Genomic DNA, 14,368 nt, shown 5'->3' on the forward strand with positions numbered 1-14,368 from the left:
TTGTACAAAACATTGTGGGCTGTGCACCTCATGCCTTATTCATAGAAGGAGGCTTGTTTAAGTTGGTAGTGGTGTGAATATCGCGTTATATCCTGCTCGCTTGGGGTGGCTAACAGAGTAACAGATGAAGAGTGACATTCTCAATTTTAGTCTATATTTTCCTGACGTTATTTTATTGGGCTACTTTCCATGCACTTCTGTTTGCTACATCAACATCTGATGCCTTTACTGAAGTCAGGGAAGACTTTTCTTGAAGAGAATGAATTAGGATGTTAGGTAGAGGTTCCTTTTGAATAGCAACATCCTGGTATTCCGTCGGAAGTTTTGTGTCTTGAAACAAATGTGCTTCAGAGAGTTAAATAGGAGAGAGATATTAATTACTCTGTGTCATGAAATTGATGCATAACAGTGGCTGAGTCAATGTCCTTTTCAAATAATTTAAAAATGTATCAATGAAAGTCTTCAGACACTTCATATCTTAAGGGTTTGGCTTGGAAACAGAAATATTTCTAAGCAGGCAAACCTAGAAGATGCACCTTAAAGTCTCATTATATACTGCCTAATCTGTTTGATCACTGGCCACAGTGTAAAGCAGCGGTGGCTGCCTAGGGAAAGGTCTAGAGTTAGGAGAATTAGGAAAGTAACTGAGGTCTGCATGAGCAGGTCTCCGGGACTTAGCCTCCATTGCTAACAATTCCTGCGTCGCCTACTATGTGTTTAAAAGTTGCCAAGGGATGCCGTGTTTCCTGGGGAATAATGCCATTTGAAGAAAGTACTTCTCTGTTTCTACAGTGTCTGTGTTTTCCCGTTGCTCATCTACTTTGAATGATCATGCTGAACCTCGATGTCTCAAAGCATGTGGCTTTGTTTGACATTTTTTTGCTGTTTGGGAGCCTGACCTGCTGTGTCTGTCTTTTCTCTTCTTTTGGGCACCTTTATTGTTTTCTGCAGTCGTATCTTGTTCAATCACCTCCAAACACCTGTCCTGAAATTGAATTACTCTGCGGCGTAATCTAAAGTCCTCTCCCATTTCAGCATCCTGTGCTTTCTGTTGTTTGCTGAGGTATGTTGCACCATACTTCAGATGCGACAGCCATTTAATAATGTTGAAGCCGTAGCTCTGCAGGGGCTAAAAAGATCCCAGCAGGCTTGTTAACTTCTACTCTCAGACATTATGGGAAATATTTTCTCCTCCCTGTAACTCCTGTGCTTCCTCTTAATTAAGACCATAAAAATCCGTGGCCAGGTATGTGTTAAGCCTCTTGAAACTTTTGTAGTTTTCAAAAATTCCTCCTTTTTTTTTTTTTTCATTTAACCTGATATTCAACTACAGTGCTAAGTGAAATATGAGAACTTGAAAGGAATAAAGTCAGCCTGGGTCATGCTGGATACTGCGTTCTTAATGGGCAGCAAACTCGTCAAATCCCCTTTTATTTAATCACCTTTGAGTTTTAATCTTTCCTCTGGTCTGCTTAGCGTTTTTCTTTGTTTCTCTCTTTGAAGTGCTGGGTGTTGGAAAGCCGTGCGCCTCTCTCTCCTCCAGACGCTATGCCCTTCAGCTCCGGGCTGCCTTGGCCCTGCACTGTGTTGTGCTTCTGTATTGGATCCCTATTAGCTGGTATCTGCCGTCATTTGGCTGAGAGTCACGGGCTAAGGGATGAGAGTTCAGGTAATGGTGGTTGACAGCTCGTTGGTCACGGTCTTCCCAGAACTTCCCCGTGGAGAGGCCGAGCCATCGTTACCCCGGACGGGTGCTGGGAGGATGAGGAGCAGGGCTTCCTGCGTGCTGGAGCTGGGAGCGAGGTCCCCTTTCTTCAATTCGTTTTTCAAACCGAGTGTGGTTTATGGAGAGGTCCTGGAGAGCGGGCTGAGCATGTGGCATGGGAGGAGCTGCATGATCTGAACAAGTTGTTCCAAAGCCCAGGGGACGAGGAAGGCATAGGCAGTGTCAAGCTGACAAGCGTGGATGGGAGGAGATGCTGGTGAATGAAGGAGTGAGGATGGTGATTTGTCGCTGCGGGACTGCCGGGCCCAGGGGTGTCCTAGGTCGTGTGTAACGTGCATCTCGGAGGAGCTGGAGGATCCCGGTGTCCCGTCAGCCTGCGCTTCGTTAGTGCACGTGACGTGTCCCGTCAGCACGATGGGAGGTCCCGAGGTGTCCTGGAGGAGTTACATCAGGGGCGGCTCAGCACCATCCTGAGCGCTGGGGTACCAAGGACAGACAGGCAAAGAGTGCTAATCCTGGTGCTGCTAGGGAGCTCAGGAAGGCAAAACGGTGAGTGGGGAGTAGATTCTGTTAAATGTGTGACCTCTCAGGTGGGCGTGGGTGTAGTCAAACGAAAGCTGTTGGTTTTAGAGTGGGCAAAAGAGGAGAAAATATATTTGGAAGGGTCGCGGGTCTGAGTAGCAAACCACCAGTGAGTGGGTGGGAAAGGACTTGATGACCCAAGCTTAGTAATGAAATAAAACCTGTTACCTCTAAATCACCAGCTCATCTCAACCCAGGGAGGCAGCAGTTGCAGTCAGGTGGTTGCTTAGAAGCTGACGTAAAATAAATTGGAGGTCAAAATCGAGCGGAGGTGAGAGTGTCACACAAATAATCACTGAGATGAGCGTTAATTGTCATCTGTGAAAATTTCAGAGACATAACAGGGAATGAGCGGTGTTCAGAGCTATCGACGGGCTTTAATGTCTTCCCCTGCCGAGGAGTTGTGGTGACCCGCTGCACGGGGGGTGTTGCTGCTCCTTGTCCTGCATCCAGGAGGAGGATGCCCCGTGCTCGCGGGCTCAGAGCGCTGAGCTGGCGCCTGCAGGGAGCCGTAGGCGGTGGCTGAAGCCCAGGTAATTTCCTGAGTATTGCGTTTGGGTAAATACGTATTTTTGGAAAGTCTTGAGGAAAAGAAAACATGCAGAGGCCAAGCATTTAATGGGTGTATTTTTCACTGGCTCTTTTATCGTTGATGTATGAAAAATCCCGAAGGACAGAAGCAGTTAGCTAATCAATGAGGCATCATAGACGGCTTTAGGTTGCACGTAGGAGAAAAAGATGCTGAAGGCAGCACATCTCTAGAGGAAAGAGATTTAAATTTAGGTCTGGTGTGGAGAACCATGCCTCCCCTTCCTTGGGAGACCCGTCCAGAAGAGATTACCGTGCCCCAGAGCAGTCGTTTGGAGGACGATAGAGATATCAGATGTGGAGTGCAAAGGCTTGTACTGCCGGATGATGAACCAACAGGGAATCCTCATTAATGGGATGAATGTTAATGAGAGCTTGTGCGTGCAGGGGGAGAGCAACTGGTGGGGACAGACGGGAGGTTTTCGCAGGGGCCGGCCAAGACGGGCGGTGAGGGGCAGCGTGAGGGCTGCGGGCGCATGCGCACGTGTGCGGTGGAGGATGGCACCTTGCTGGCGGGTGCTCCTCGAGGGAGCAGTGCCCGAGCAAGTAACCGGGCAGGCCCCACGCGGGAGCCGGAGCGGAGCACTGGGGCGGCTGTTTCTCTTGTAGTGTCTTTTGCAGTGCAGCATTTTGGGTATTACGGTGCCCAGGAATTTTTCTGTAAAAGTTTTCTCAGTGACAGGCATTCCCGCTTTATGCGAGGAAAGCGTTTGGCAGTTTTATAGCAATTGCCACAGTGAGAGAGAGGCCACTGAGTGACAGCCCTCCTGGGCTGCTTGGCCTCAGGTCAGGCTCTGAGGTGACCCAGGGCTTGCACTGGCCCTCCCGCTCCCTTAGGAAGCAGGAGAGGGGCTAGGGCTACCCGCTGAGAGGCCAAGAGCCAACGGAAACGCTCTCCATGCTCCCCGAGGCGGCTGGAACACAAATAGGAAATAAAAATAGCAAAGTCTTCAACGTGCGCTGCCGAGCAGCTGCTGCAGAGAGCTTAGCAGCTCCTTCCTTAGCTGTAGAGATAGCTGCAAAACCACAGGAATTGGGAGGGCTGCTTGGAAGGCATACGGGAAGGGAATACAAAGCTTCGGTCGCTTTGCCAGCAGCGTATTGCAGCCCCTGACCCGAGTCTCCATTGCCTCCCTTTGGCAGCAGCTTTTAAGAGCTCCTGCTGGGGCCGGAGTGGGGCGAGCAGTGGCGGTGCCGAGGGCGCTGCCAGCGCCGCGCGCCGGTGCCTGGCACGGCCACGCGGGCCGCCCGGCCAGCCGGGCGCTGCGAGCGCTCGGAGCGCGCAGCCGCCGCAGCTGGAGACTTGGCTGCATCCTGCCGCTTCCCAGCCAAAAGAGCCGCGCTGGCACAGGGAAGGCAGCGTGCTGGGAAGCGGTGGTGGCCGCCAATTGCTCCCGGCCCTGACGGGAGCCGAGGGGATTTGTTCCGTTCCAGGGCTCATCCTGCTTCCTGGAGCCTTAGCGCAAGGCAGTGCCGAGCGGCTTCCCCAGCCCGCGCGGATTTCCAGCAGGCTGTGGCGCGTGCGAGCGGCCTCGCTGGAGCTGGCGCGACCGCTGCGGGCCGAGGCGCCCGCCAGCGCGGGAAGCGGCTCCATCTCTCCTGTTGCACGGGGCTCGGCCAGGTTTCTTTGACGACATTAGCCCTGCTTCCTCACGATTTCTGGTCTGTATTTGCCATCTGTTTTTTTCCCGGTGGTGTTATGCAATTTTTAGATCAAAAAAGTGAAATTGTTTACCCGCTCCTCAAATTTAATCTCGTATAGAAAGCAAAAGAATATATATATATATATATATATAAAAAATAAATGATGATGTGCACTGAATGTAAATGAGAGAGATGTTTGCTGGTTCTTTCTCCTATGGAGAAATACATTATTTCTCAAATTATTCCTGTTGATTTAGTTAGGAAACGACCACCTATGGCTGGCGGTGGGTCCAAGAGGAAGGATCTGGCCCCGTGGTGACAAGTCTTTAGTTCTCCGTTACCACAGGCACAAACCCTCTCTTCCCTAGCTGGTCTCACTGAAGTCTCTCGAGGCTGTTAGCCGAGTGAAACTGGAGGGGAGCTGTGCTTTTTGTCCCCGAATTAGCAGTTCATTTTTTGAGTCTCTATTTGTAGTACCCTGGGGCGGAGGTTTGCTTTTCGCTTCGTGGAGTTGGTGTCAGAGAAAGTTAAATGAGTTTCCTAATCTGGTGTGCTCCAAGTCTGGTTCGTGTCAAACTCCACATGAGAGAGAGGCAGCGCGAGTGGAAAAATAACTGCCAGCAAGCAGATTCGTGTCTTCTCAGAGCAAATAAAGCTGGCTTTTAAAACAAATGTTAAACCTCATCCCCGCTGCGGAGGGAGGCAGGTCTGTAGCTCAGGTATGGTGGGAGATGTTTTAACTTGCATTGTTAAAACAAACTCACTGCTGAGTTTCTGACCTGACGGCCTCATCTCTTTTTATCCAGAAAGTCCAAAAAGAAGCTGGTAATGAGTGGGTGGTGGCAGAGCGTGATAGCGAGTCCCGTGAGCAGGAGGCTGCGTCCATGGGCACTCAGGGATTTTGGCAGAGGTGTCACAGCTTCATGGGCTGTTTCACAGCTCATCAAGAGCCCGCAGCCCCTCTCCCTGCACCTGAGGTTTTGTGGAAGCTGTCAGGGCAGGAAGGAGCCGACTGCTCCCACACAGAGAGCCCTCCTGTACTAGCCAGTGCCGTAAAACCCGTGGGAGCGACACCTTGTCCCTGGGCGTCCCGCCGGGGTCGCGCAGCTTGGCAGGGCTCCCTCGCGCAGGCAGCGGAGCGGCTGGGAGGAACGCGCTGCTCCAGGGACTAGACGCCTCCCTCCCTTTCCCCTTTCCTCTTTCCCCTTTCCCCTTTCCAGGGCTGGGAATTCTCAGGCTTTTTTTCTGCCCCCAAGCTTGCTGGCCCAAAGAAAAACATTCAAGGAAACTGTGTGAGATGAATTTGAGCATTAGGAGCTTTTCCCCAAAGTCAATGCTGTAGGTAATGTATATTTATGAGAAGAACAAAGTGGGCCATAGATAATTTTAAAGGCTGCTTTCCTCTCAGGGTGGTTCAGCATTTAAGGAAGGAGGAGGGGAGCTGCTGTGCAGAGCACAGGCTGGCAGAGGAGGCTCGGGGAGGGACCTCGCGTCCTTGGCAGCCTTGCACAGCGCCGCTCTCACTCACCCAGCTCTGCAGAGACTCGGGACAGTTTCTGTACGAGCAGCAGTATCTGTGTGTTAGACGTCATGTCCATTGGGATCGGCTGCCCCCTAAATCAGCTTGCAGTGCTGGAAGTGTAAGACCTGGCTTGGAGGAAGGGGCAGAGGATGCTTACTGCCTCGATGTTGTGGCTCTCAGCCCTCTCCAAAGCCTTGTGGCATTTACGGGATTAAGCAGGGCCAGACTCCACGTTCACCAGCCTATGAGACAAGCCCGGGTCAGGCCTCGCTGCTGGTGGTGCTCAATGTCTGCTGTGGGCTGCTGACTGACCCACACAGCATTTCACGCTGGGAGCAAGGCTTTGCGGGTGAACTTGTTTTGCCATCATGTACCACCAGATTTCTCTGTCTCTGAGCTTAGCGGGACAGATTTTACATCGTGCGTCCACTGACCTAAGCTCCGCATCTCGTGGAAGGACTTTCAAGAAGGGATCGTCCTCCAGTGTGAGAAACTCAAGAGCACCTGTGAAGATACTGTGAAGGTCGCTTTTCCCTGTGTGTGACTAGCACCAGCCCACTGCTTTGGGAAATACAGGAAAATCCACCTGTTTCAGCTCTGGTGGATTTGTGTTTGGAATTCATTAAGAAAGAAGCTCCTTGGCTCCTGTCTTTTTTTTGCAGTCACCTATGTCTGTGTAAGGGCGCTGTCAGGAAGCCCAAATCTTCACCCCTTGGCTGCAGTGTACCTCCTGGAGAGCTGCTTGTTTCAGCCAGGGCTGCTCGAGGGGAAGGAGGACTTGTGCATCTGCACTGCAGCTTGCTCTAGCCAGCGTGCCAGGTTGCTTCTGGGAGAAGAGGATTTTTGCTTGTGGATCAAACACGAAAGGATTCGTACATCAGGCAACCTCCTTAAACGCTGGTAAAGTATTGGGTTGTAATCACGTAGCGCTCTGCTGTATTTTATTACTATTTTATTTATGAATGTGGTTCACCTCTCCCGCAGCGATTCCCTAGCCTTGCAGAAGATAATAGCAAAGATGACTTACGCCAAGGCTTCCGAACGCCGCTGTGAATGTGGTCTGCAGCCCCAGCACCAGCACAGCGTAGCAGGAGCTCTTGGCTTCCCTGGCTTCCGAGCTGCGCAGCAAATCTCCCAGGCAGCTGCGAGCTGCGAGACTGCGCCAGCCGGGAGAGGGGGCGTCTCCACGAAGAGCCATAGGCACGAGGTAGCAGCGGCTCTCGACGTTCCTCCAAGCAGTGAGGCCGAGCGGGGCAAGCTGGTGGCCCCAGAGTGTCCCACAGGCGCCAGCGTCAGGAGCCCAACAGCACCCAACAGCAAACATCAGAACGGAGTCTCTGGTGACAAGTTTCGCAGCGTGTGTCATTCTGCTGCTTTAACCCGTTGTAAGTGTGTGCCTGCGTGCACATACATGAGGGGCCTGCTTTGGAGTTACTGGGCCTCTTGCTGTGGCTGGTGGAGATACGAGTGGTTTTTCCACACTGCTTTGTTTAAGGATACTTCACAGTTCTGTTGTGTTTGCTTGCTTTTTTTCTTGCCTTCTCATGAAGCCAAAAAAACATAGTGGTTTTGGTTCTCTATGTGAAGGTGATATTGCATTTCCGGTGTTCGAGCCATTCTTCCTACTTCTGTAGCAAGCTCAGTTTTCAGTGAAAGCTGGCAAGAAGAGAAAGGGAACAAGAGAGTTTTAAGGCTGAAGGTGGTCTCATACGCGGTTGTGTAGGGCTAACTTCCCGTGCTCGTGGCATTACCTGTTGGGAGCAGCCGGGGCTGCAGGTTGCGGCCTTTCCCCCGGGCGCGAGGCTGCTGTTTGCAGCAGCAGCAGGAGCGCCGAGGGCAGCCGCGCACAGCGCTGATCCGCTCCGGCCGCACTGCCGCCCCCCTTCCCTCCCCTTCCCGGGAGATCTGTCTTCCCTGACACTCGGGGTAATGATTTCCTGCAAGCCCAGCCGAGGCCCAGAAACTCGTCGTAATCTCGCCCAGGGTTTGATTCCCCAGCTGGGACTCTTGCATTTATCCAAGCAGAAGGTGGATGGTCATTGCACTTAAGCTTCTATATTGGTGTGCCGAGCCACCGAGCGGGCTGAAAGATGGCATTTGGTCTTGAAATAACCTTGAGTCTCGGAGTGGTAAAATCAAAGGATTTCATCACAGAAATTGGTTTTGATTTAACTTGAGCCACCTGTTCTATTTTAAAAGCTTTTTGTTTAAGCATAGATTAATAATTCATTCCCAAATCGGGGGTTAGCACCGTGGATATTTAATTGTAAATGTATATCTTTAATTAGAACTTTGGGTGCGGATGCAAAATTCCTTATCTTGTAGGTTTTTTTAAAGCACACGTATTAAACCAGAGCCTTGCCCTTCAAAAATATTATTCCATGTATTTAAAGGTCTGAATGACCTTTTAATCAGACACTGCACCTTTACTTCCAGCTGATATGACAGTGTCTGACAGTAAGTCAGCCTGACGCTGCAAGAAAATAAATAAAGGCATTTTCCGTCTCTGTTTTTTAAATCAATCTATCTATCTGTGGCTTTGTGTGTAGGTAGATGGACCCAGAGGAGAATATTATATTTGGTTTTCAGGTGAAGCCAATATATTAAGTTTAATGCATTTGCATGTTTGGCTCTTTGGAAATTGGTTTAGCCTTGCAATCGTTTGCCGCTGCGCTGAACCCAAGCTTCTCTTCCCGTCAACTTCTTTATAAATTATGAATCCGCACACCTCGCACGTTGTCAGCAGCCATATTGGAGGCGGCACGGGGCAGTCGTGTCGCGCCGCGCGGCGTCCTTGGGCCAGGCCGGCCCTGTGCTGGCGCTGCACGCGCGTTGCAGCGGGCGCTGGGTACGGACAGGTCCTGCCCCGGGCACTGACATGGAGCAAACGCCTGCTCTTCCGGGGGATTTTATTTGACAAGCTGGCTTGTTGTCCTTGGAAGTTAATTTTCAGATGATTTATTAAACTTCCACATCCATGGAGGGGGCTTGAATGTCCACGGCCCCTAGTTGAGAATGGTGGTGACACAGCTGAAATATTTTTGCCTCCCGTATTTCTGGGGACACAAGTGTTAAACCTGAGAGGAAGGCTAGCCCAGGACAAAACCAGACAGTGCTTACCAAGACAAAAATTAAAGAGAACCTTCAAAAAGAGACATGATATTTGTTTATAACATCGACAAGATGAGGGAGAGCTCCTTTGTAGCCAGGATTTAATTGCTGTTTCCTAGGGCTTTGCCCTTGGGGGGTTTCACTGCATGCGGCCCTGCTCTCCGTGGACACTCGCTGATTAAACAAGGGTTTGTGCGCTGGGCCCGGCCAGCACAGAGTTGCCTCCGGGCTTGCTGCTGCTCCCACTGTGGTCAGTGAATGGTCATTAATCCTGGGGGCAGACGAGGGGAAGCCGCGAGGAGAAAACCGGAGGCCAGTCCGCTCCCCGCAGCGGGACGTGTCCCTCGCCGAAGGTCCGTGCTAAGGACAGCGGCGCCCGCGTGCCACAGCGCTGCCCTCCGCGCGGGGCGAAGGAAGCGGCCGCCCACACTGAGCGCCCCGGCCCGGCCGCGCGGCCCTTCCGCAGCACGCGCCCTTCTCCTTCGGACTCCTTTATTTGCTGTTATTTCTTTTTAATAACAATGTTTTCTTTTCCATAACTACCTTGCTTAACTAAGGAGGAAATAGCGTGTTAGGTGTGTTATGTTTTGACAAAGACCTATGTGTATTAGTTCCTGAATGGCATGTGTTTAGAGAAAGGATGTGTCTGTGAGTTGCCAAGCTATACGAGGCATCATGTTGTTCCTAGATAACTGCAGGTATGGCTAAAATGTAAAGGGAAGAAAGCAACTAGACAAAATCGAATATTGCAATGCCACAAAAGAAAGCTTAACTTGTTTTCTTGCTTCTTTTTTAGAGAACACCTGTTCCCAGCGCTGAAGCATTCCGATGGTTCTTTTAAGCAGTAGTGTATCTTATTTTCAAGGCAGTCCGAAGTGAATGGCAAGCTAAAGTCTTGTTTTAAGAAACTGCTTAGTCCACCATTGAAGAATATACTCAGATACTATTTTCATTTATGTATAGGGGTTTCCTCAAAAAACAAACCACAAAAAATCTGGGAGCCTGGGGAATTGGCCGATTGATCCACATTAAGTACTCCGATTCTTTCTTTGATGTAACTTAGCTATACTAGTGAAGTTGTTGTCTATTTTTAAAGTGGCTGTAAAAAAAAAAAAAAGTTTGGGTAAACCCCTGCTATAAAGTCATGTATCTCTGAAAAGTAACATATCTATACTTCATTTTCAAATATATGTGTTTCAGTACTGTAAACTGTACAGATAGCAGCTTGTATTTTGTGTGTTTAGACACAAGGAGACAATCACGTCTGAGCATCTATGGAGATTAACGGTTTGTACACAACGGTGTGGTTCTGCGAGTTAAATCCAGAGCAATAAATCCTAGCTTTAAATATTATTTTGCTAGTTGTTTAGCAGCAGCAGCAGCAACAGCACTGTTTTACCATGCATCCTTCCATAGAGACTTGATGCCAAGTTTTACACAATAAAAAAGATTATGACGCATCTAGCAATTACCTTCCGCCGTGGTGGTGTGTGGGGGGAAGACATAAAATTTAAAATTAATCTTTTGAGCACTATATTAGAGTAGTGGTTTATGCACTTGCATTGTTTCCAAAAGAACTTTACAGAAGGGTGTCTCTCCCAAAAGACTCTATGGTGTTGGCTTGCTTTTGGCTGTGCTGTAAGGTGGGCTGCACGGCGTAGGCGGACGTGCAAAACCAGTCGTCTGTAGAAAGCTTGTTCTGGGATACCAAATGAAATGAGTACGAGACCGTAGGAAAAGCGATGACTCCGTCAAATTACCCTCCATCTGTGAGTTCTCGTGTAAGCTTTTCAGCCAATGGAGTAAATATTTTATAAAGTTGAATGCAATATTTTTGTTCCACATAGAGCTCTTCACCAGTAAGTAAGTTACGATGTTTTATACTGGTTTGGGTCTCACTTGCAGTTATGCTCAACTGAGAGCCTGGATATTTTGAGAGGTATGAAATTTACCTTTATTTTATAATTTACAAAGCTTCTTGCACACACATCTGGGTCTGCTGATCTGGGCTTTGTTGAACCACCGGCCTTGCCATTCTTCTTCCCTCCTTTGCTGCACGGATAAAATGCTTGCTCCTTCAAAAGGCAGCTGATGGAGGGTTGTAACTCATATGCCCTATAAGATATGGAAGACACTGAACTTAGGGATACTTAATACCAGTTGATCATCATTTTTTTATTGCTTGGCTTCGTTATTCCACTCATGAGTGAAAAGGCCACCCCGTCGAAGTCAGAGAATGCTCTTGTGCCCCGTATTTGAGATAGTTACCACTTTATGCAAGACAGCCCTACCAGTCGTTTCACAGACAAGGTGCCGAGCACGGGAGCACCGGGCTAGTGCCGCGCAGAGCGATCCCCTCTCGCGTTACCCCAGCCCATTCCCCCTTCCCAGCTCCCGTGCGCGGGCCCCGGCGACCCCGGGTGGGCGTTGCGCGCTGGGGGACATCCATGGGGTGGATGTCCGTCACGGCCCCGCTCTTCGGGCGCGCAAGGGGCGCTCGGCTCCACGGCGGCGCGCCGCGCTGCGCCTCCGCTCAGCCGGCAGCGTTGCACGGGCTCTCGGTGCCGGGGGCTCTCGCGTTAGGACCTCTGCTGTTTCCTGCTGGACCCCTAAGAGCTCTGCAAGGTCTTCTCTGCCAAAACGCTGATTGATTTGTAAACTGAAGCCTTATTTGCACACATGGCTGGTAAGCTCGCCTTGCTTTTTGGAAAATTGTGACTGCTCTTGCAGAAGTAGAAACAAAATTAAGTTCAGGCTACATTAGGTGTACAGAGATATTCATAGCAATGTACTTAACTGTCTAATACCCTAATGTTGCATGTCTTGATGTGGTTTCTTTTTTTTGTTTTGTCGTTTTGTTTTAAAGAACTGATGGATCTGTATATTGTAATTGTGGTGTTTTACATGTCAATTCAAAATTGTTAAAAACAAACACACAAACCTGTTAATTATTAAAAACGAGCAAGAGTTGTTTTTTTTCTTTGATTTCCCCGTATGCTTTTGGTTTTGGGTATTGTTCCTTTACGTCATCACATTTTTTGATTTTGGTAAAACGGTATTTATATGATGTAGTGCGCATAGAGCATTTTGATTAGTGATGTTTGAAGAAGGAAATCCCTTTCTGGCCTCTCTCTCTCTCTCACCTTCCCCTCCTCCCCACACGTTATATACGTATTTGTAAATCAGATTATTGTCAAGTTTAATTACCAAATTTGTTCTTTTCACAAGGTCTAAGAACATTTTCCCGTATGAAAACGTGTATTCCTCTGTGTCTTTCATTCTCACAACGCAAAATAAAGAGAAATGCGGAGCGTAATCTGGCAGCCGCCTGGGCGGGCGCGCTCAGCCTCGCAGGAGCATTTTTGTCATGCCCCAGATAAACTCGTGGAGAACAGCAAGGCTGAGAGGGAGGCGCGCATGCACGTTGCGGGAATTCATAACAGGCCCTCCCTCAGAGAAGAAATACTCCTTTTCTGTGCAGAACCCCTGGTATGTAAGTCATACAATTAATGCTAAGGAATATGAAGTCTTCAAATGGGCTCTGTCTGTAATCAAATAATGAAGAAAGAAAGTAGTTAAATGAACATACCGTTCAGGGTCGAATACATTCAGCAAAAAGCAGTAGTGGGTCTTTGATCATGGTTAGATGCATAGTGATATCAAACAGTGGGTTCTCATGTAACAGCTAAATGTTTCAGATTTTGTTTTTATTAAATTTGGCAGTTTCACGCTGAGCTCTACTGTATTCTTAGTGAATAAAAGACAGCTCCTGTGTTAGCAAATACTCCCATTTTCACAATTGCAGGGAACTAAGAGGTTTTTTTCCAGAAACGCGGGCCACAGAAATGTACTGCTTTCACAGTGTTCTCCTATTTCTGAACTGTGCAGTTATCTATTAAATTTTCTAATAGATATTTGTGTAAGGTGTATGTATGCTTGTGCAATTATGGAAAAAAAAAACAGTTTTGGAAAACAGTGTATTTATTAAAAAAAAATAATCACTTATGGGGCATGTACAAAACTGTATAAAAACATTCAATTTGCCCAGTAAAGTTGTTTTTGTGATATTTCTGTGTTGTTGAATAAAGGACTTTAGTATTCAAAATATCTCTCCTTTTCCATAAACAGGTTTTGTTTGTGGGATCTTAAACAGTGAAAACCTCTTTTAAAAAAGAAAGACAAAAAACCCCAAAGGATCTTCCGACTAAGCCCAAAGGTCGGTGCTGACCTCGGCCACACGTGGGGGCTGGCGTGCCCGTACTGTAGCTGCCCACAGAATTCCTTCACCAGTGACAATTGGTGGAAACCCCGTAAGTTGCGTATGTGAAGGTAACGTTGCACTCCGTATGGTTTTTGAGATGGCAGGAAGAGCTACCTGCCACCTTTGGACAGCCAGGAAGGTAATGTTAAGATTTTCAGGCTAGGAAAGGGCTGTGAAATAGAAACGAGGGACCGCAGAGAAGCCTTTGACCGTTTCATGCAGAGCTCTTGTTCCGTACAAGCACCGTGGTGAGGGTGGTGTGGTAGGCTGGCAGGTAGGAGCGTCGCAGGGAAAGGCAGACGGAGGGGAGACCTCATCCGTAACTCTTGCGGCGAACAGGAGTCCTACGATGAGGTTGTTGTGTGGCTAGCAGGGTATTGGGGCTGATGGATATGATTTGTGAGAGAACAGCGAGAATATTTTACTCCTGGTTGTACTGCTGCTCAGCGCAAAGTTCTGCCCTTTACCTGCCTCAGGAAGTGCCCGTGGTGAAGGAAACAGCAGCCCATTTCCACGGAAGATCCCTGTTCCGCTCACAGGCATTCAGACAATGCCAGATAGGAAGGGAAGTTTGTGAGTGCGCTGATCGCCCGCCACCTGACTTTGGGGATATTTCTGGTAACGCTCCGTTACTGAGCATCGCACGCGGCCCTGTGTGCCGAAACAGGGTTATGAAAGGCTTGAAAGACAAGGTGGTCGGCGAGCATCCTTCAGCGCTAACTGGTGTTCAGGGTGGGGAGAGGCCTCTGTGTGTCCTTTTGCCTTTTCCTTTCTTTCTTTTTTTTTCTTTCTTTCTGAGGAAGCAGCCCAAATGAAGGGAATAGAGGTGAAATTTCACTGATCCTGTCTTCGCTCGTTGCAACCTGTAAGGGTGTATGTTCTTGTGAGACGGAGGCCGCTCATTAGACAAAGCCAAGAGTGAATCTCGAGTACT

At 48.9% G+C, this 14,368-nt stretch overlaps 1 protein-coding gene across 1 annotated transcript in view; it reads left to right on the forward strand.

Moving 5' to 3' along the window:
* The window catches only part of CXXC4 (CXXC finger protein 4), a 37,700-nt gene extending 27,110 nt beyond the window's left edge, over positions 1–10,590 (forward strand). The window contains exon 3 of the mRNA XM_088523989.1: positions 9,970–10,590. Coding sequence (XP_088380115.1) covers positions 9,970–10,014 — 45 coding nt within the window. The 3' untranslated portion in view covers positions 10,015–10,590. The remainder of the gene's footprint in view (positions 1–9,969) is intronic.
* The last annotated feature ends 3,778 nt before the right edge of the window (positions 10,591–14,368 follow it).

Source organism: Tinamus guttatus, unplaced genomic scaffold (assembly GCF_059628265.1).
Source record: "Tinamus guttatus ecotype Peru unplaced genomic scaffold, ASM5962826v1 Tinamus_guttatus_pri_ptg000202l, whole genome shotgun sequence".
Classification (NCBI taxonomy): domain Eukaryota; kingdom Metazoa; phylum Chordata; class Aves; order Tinamiformes; family Tinamidae; genus Tinamus; species Tinamus guttatus.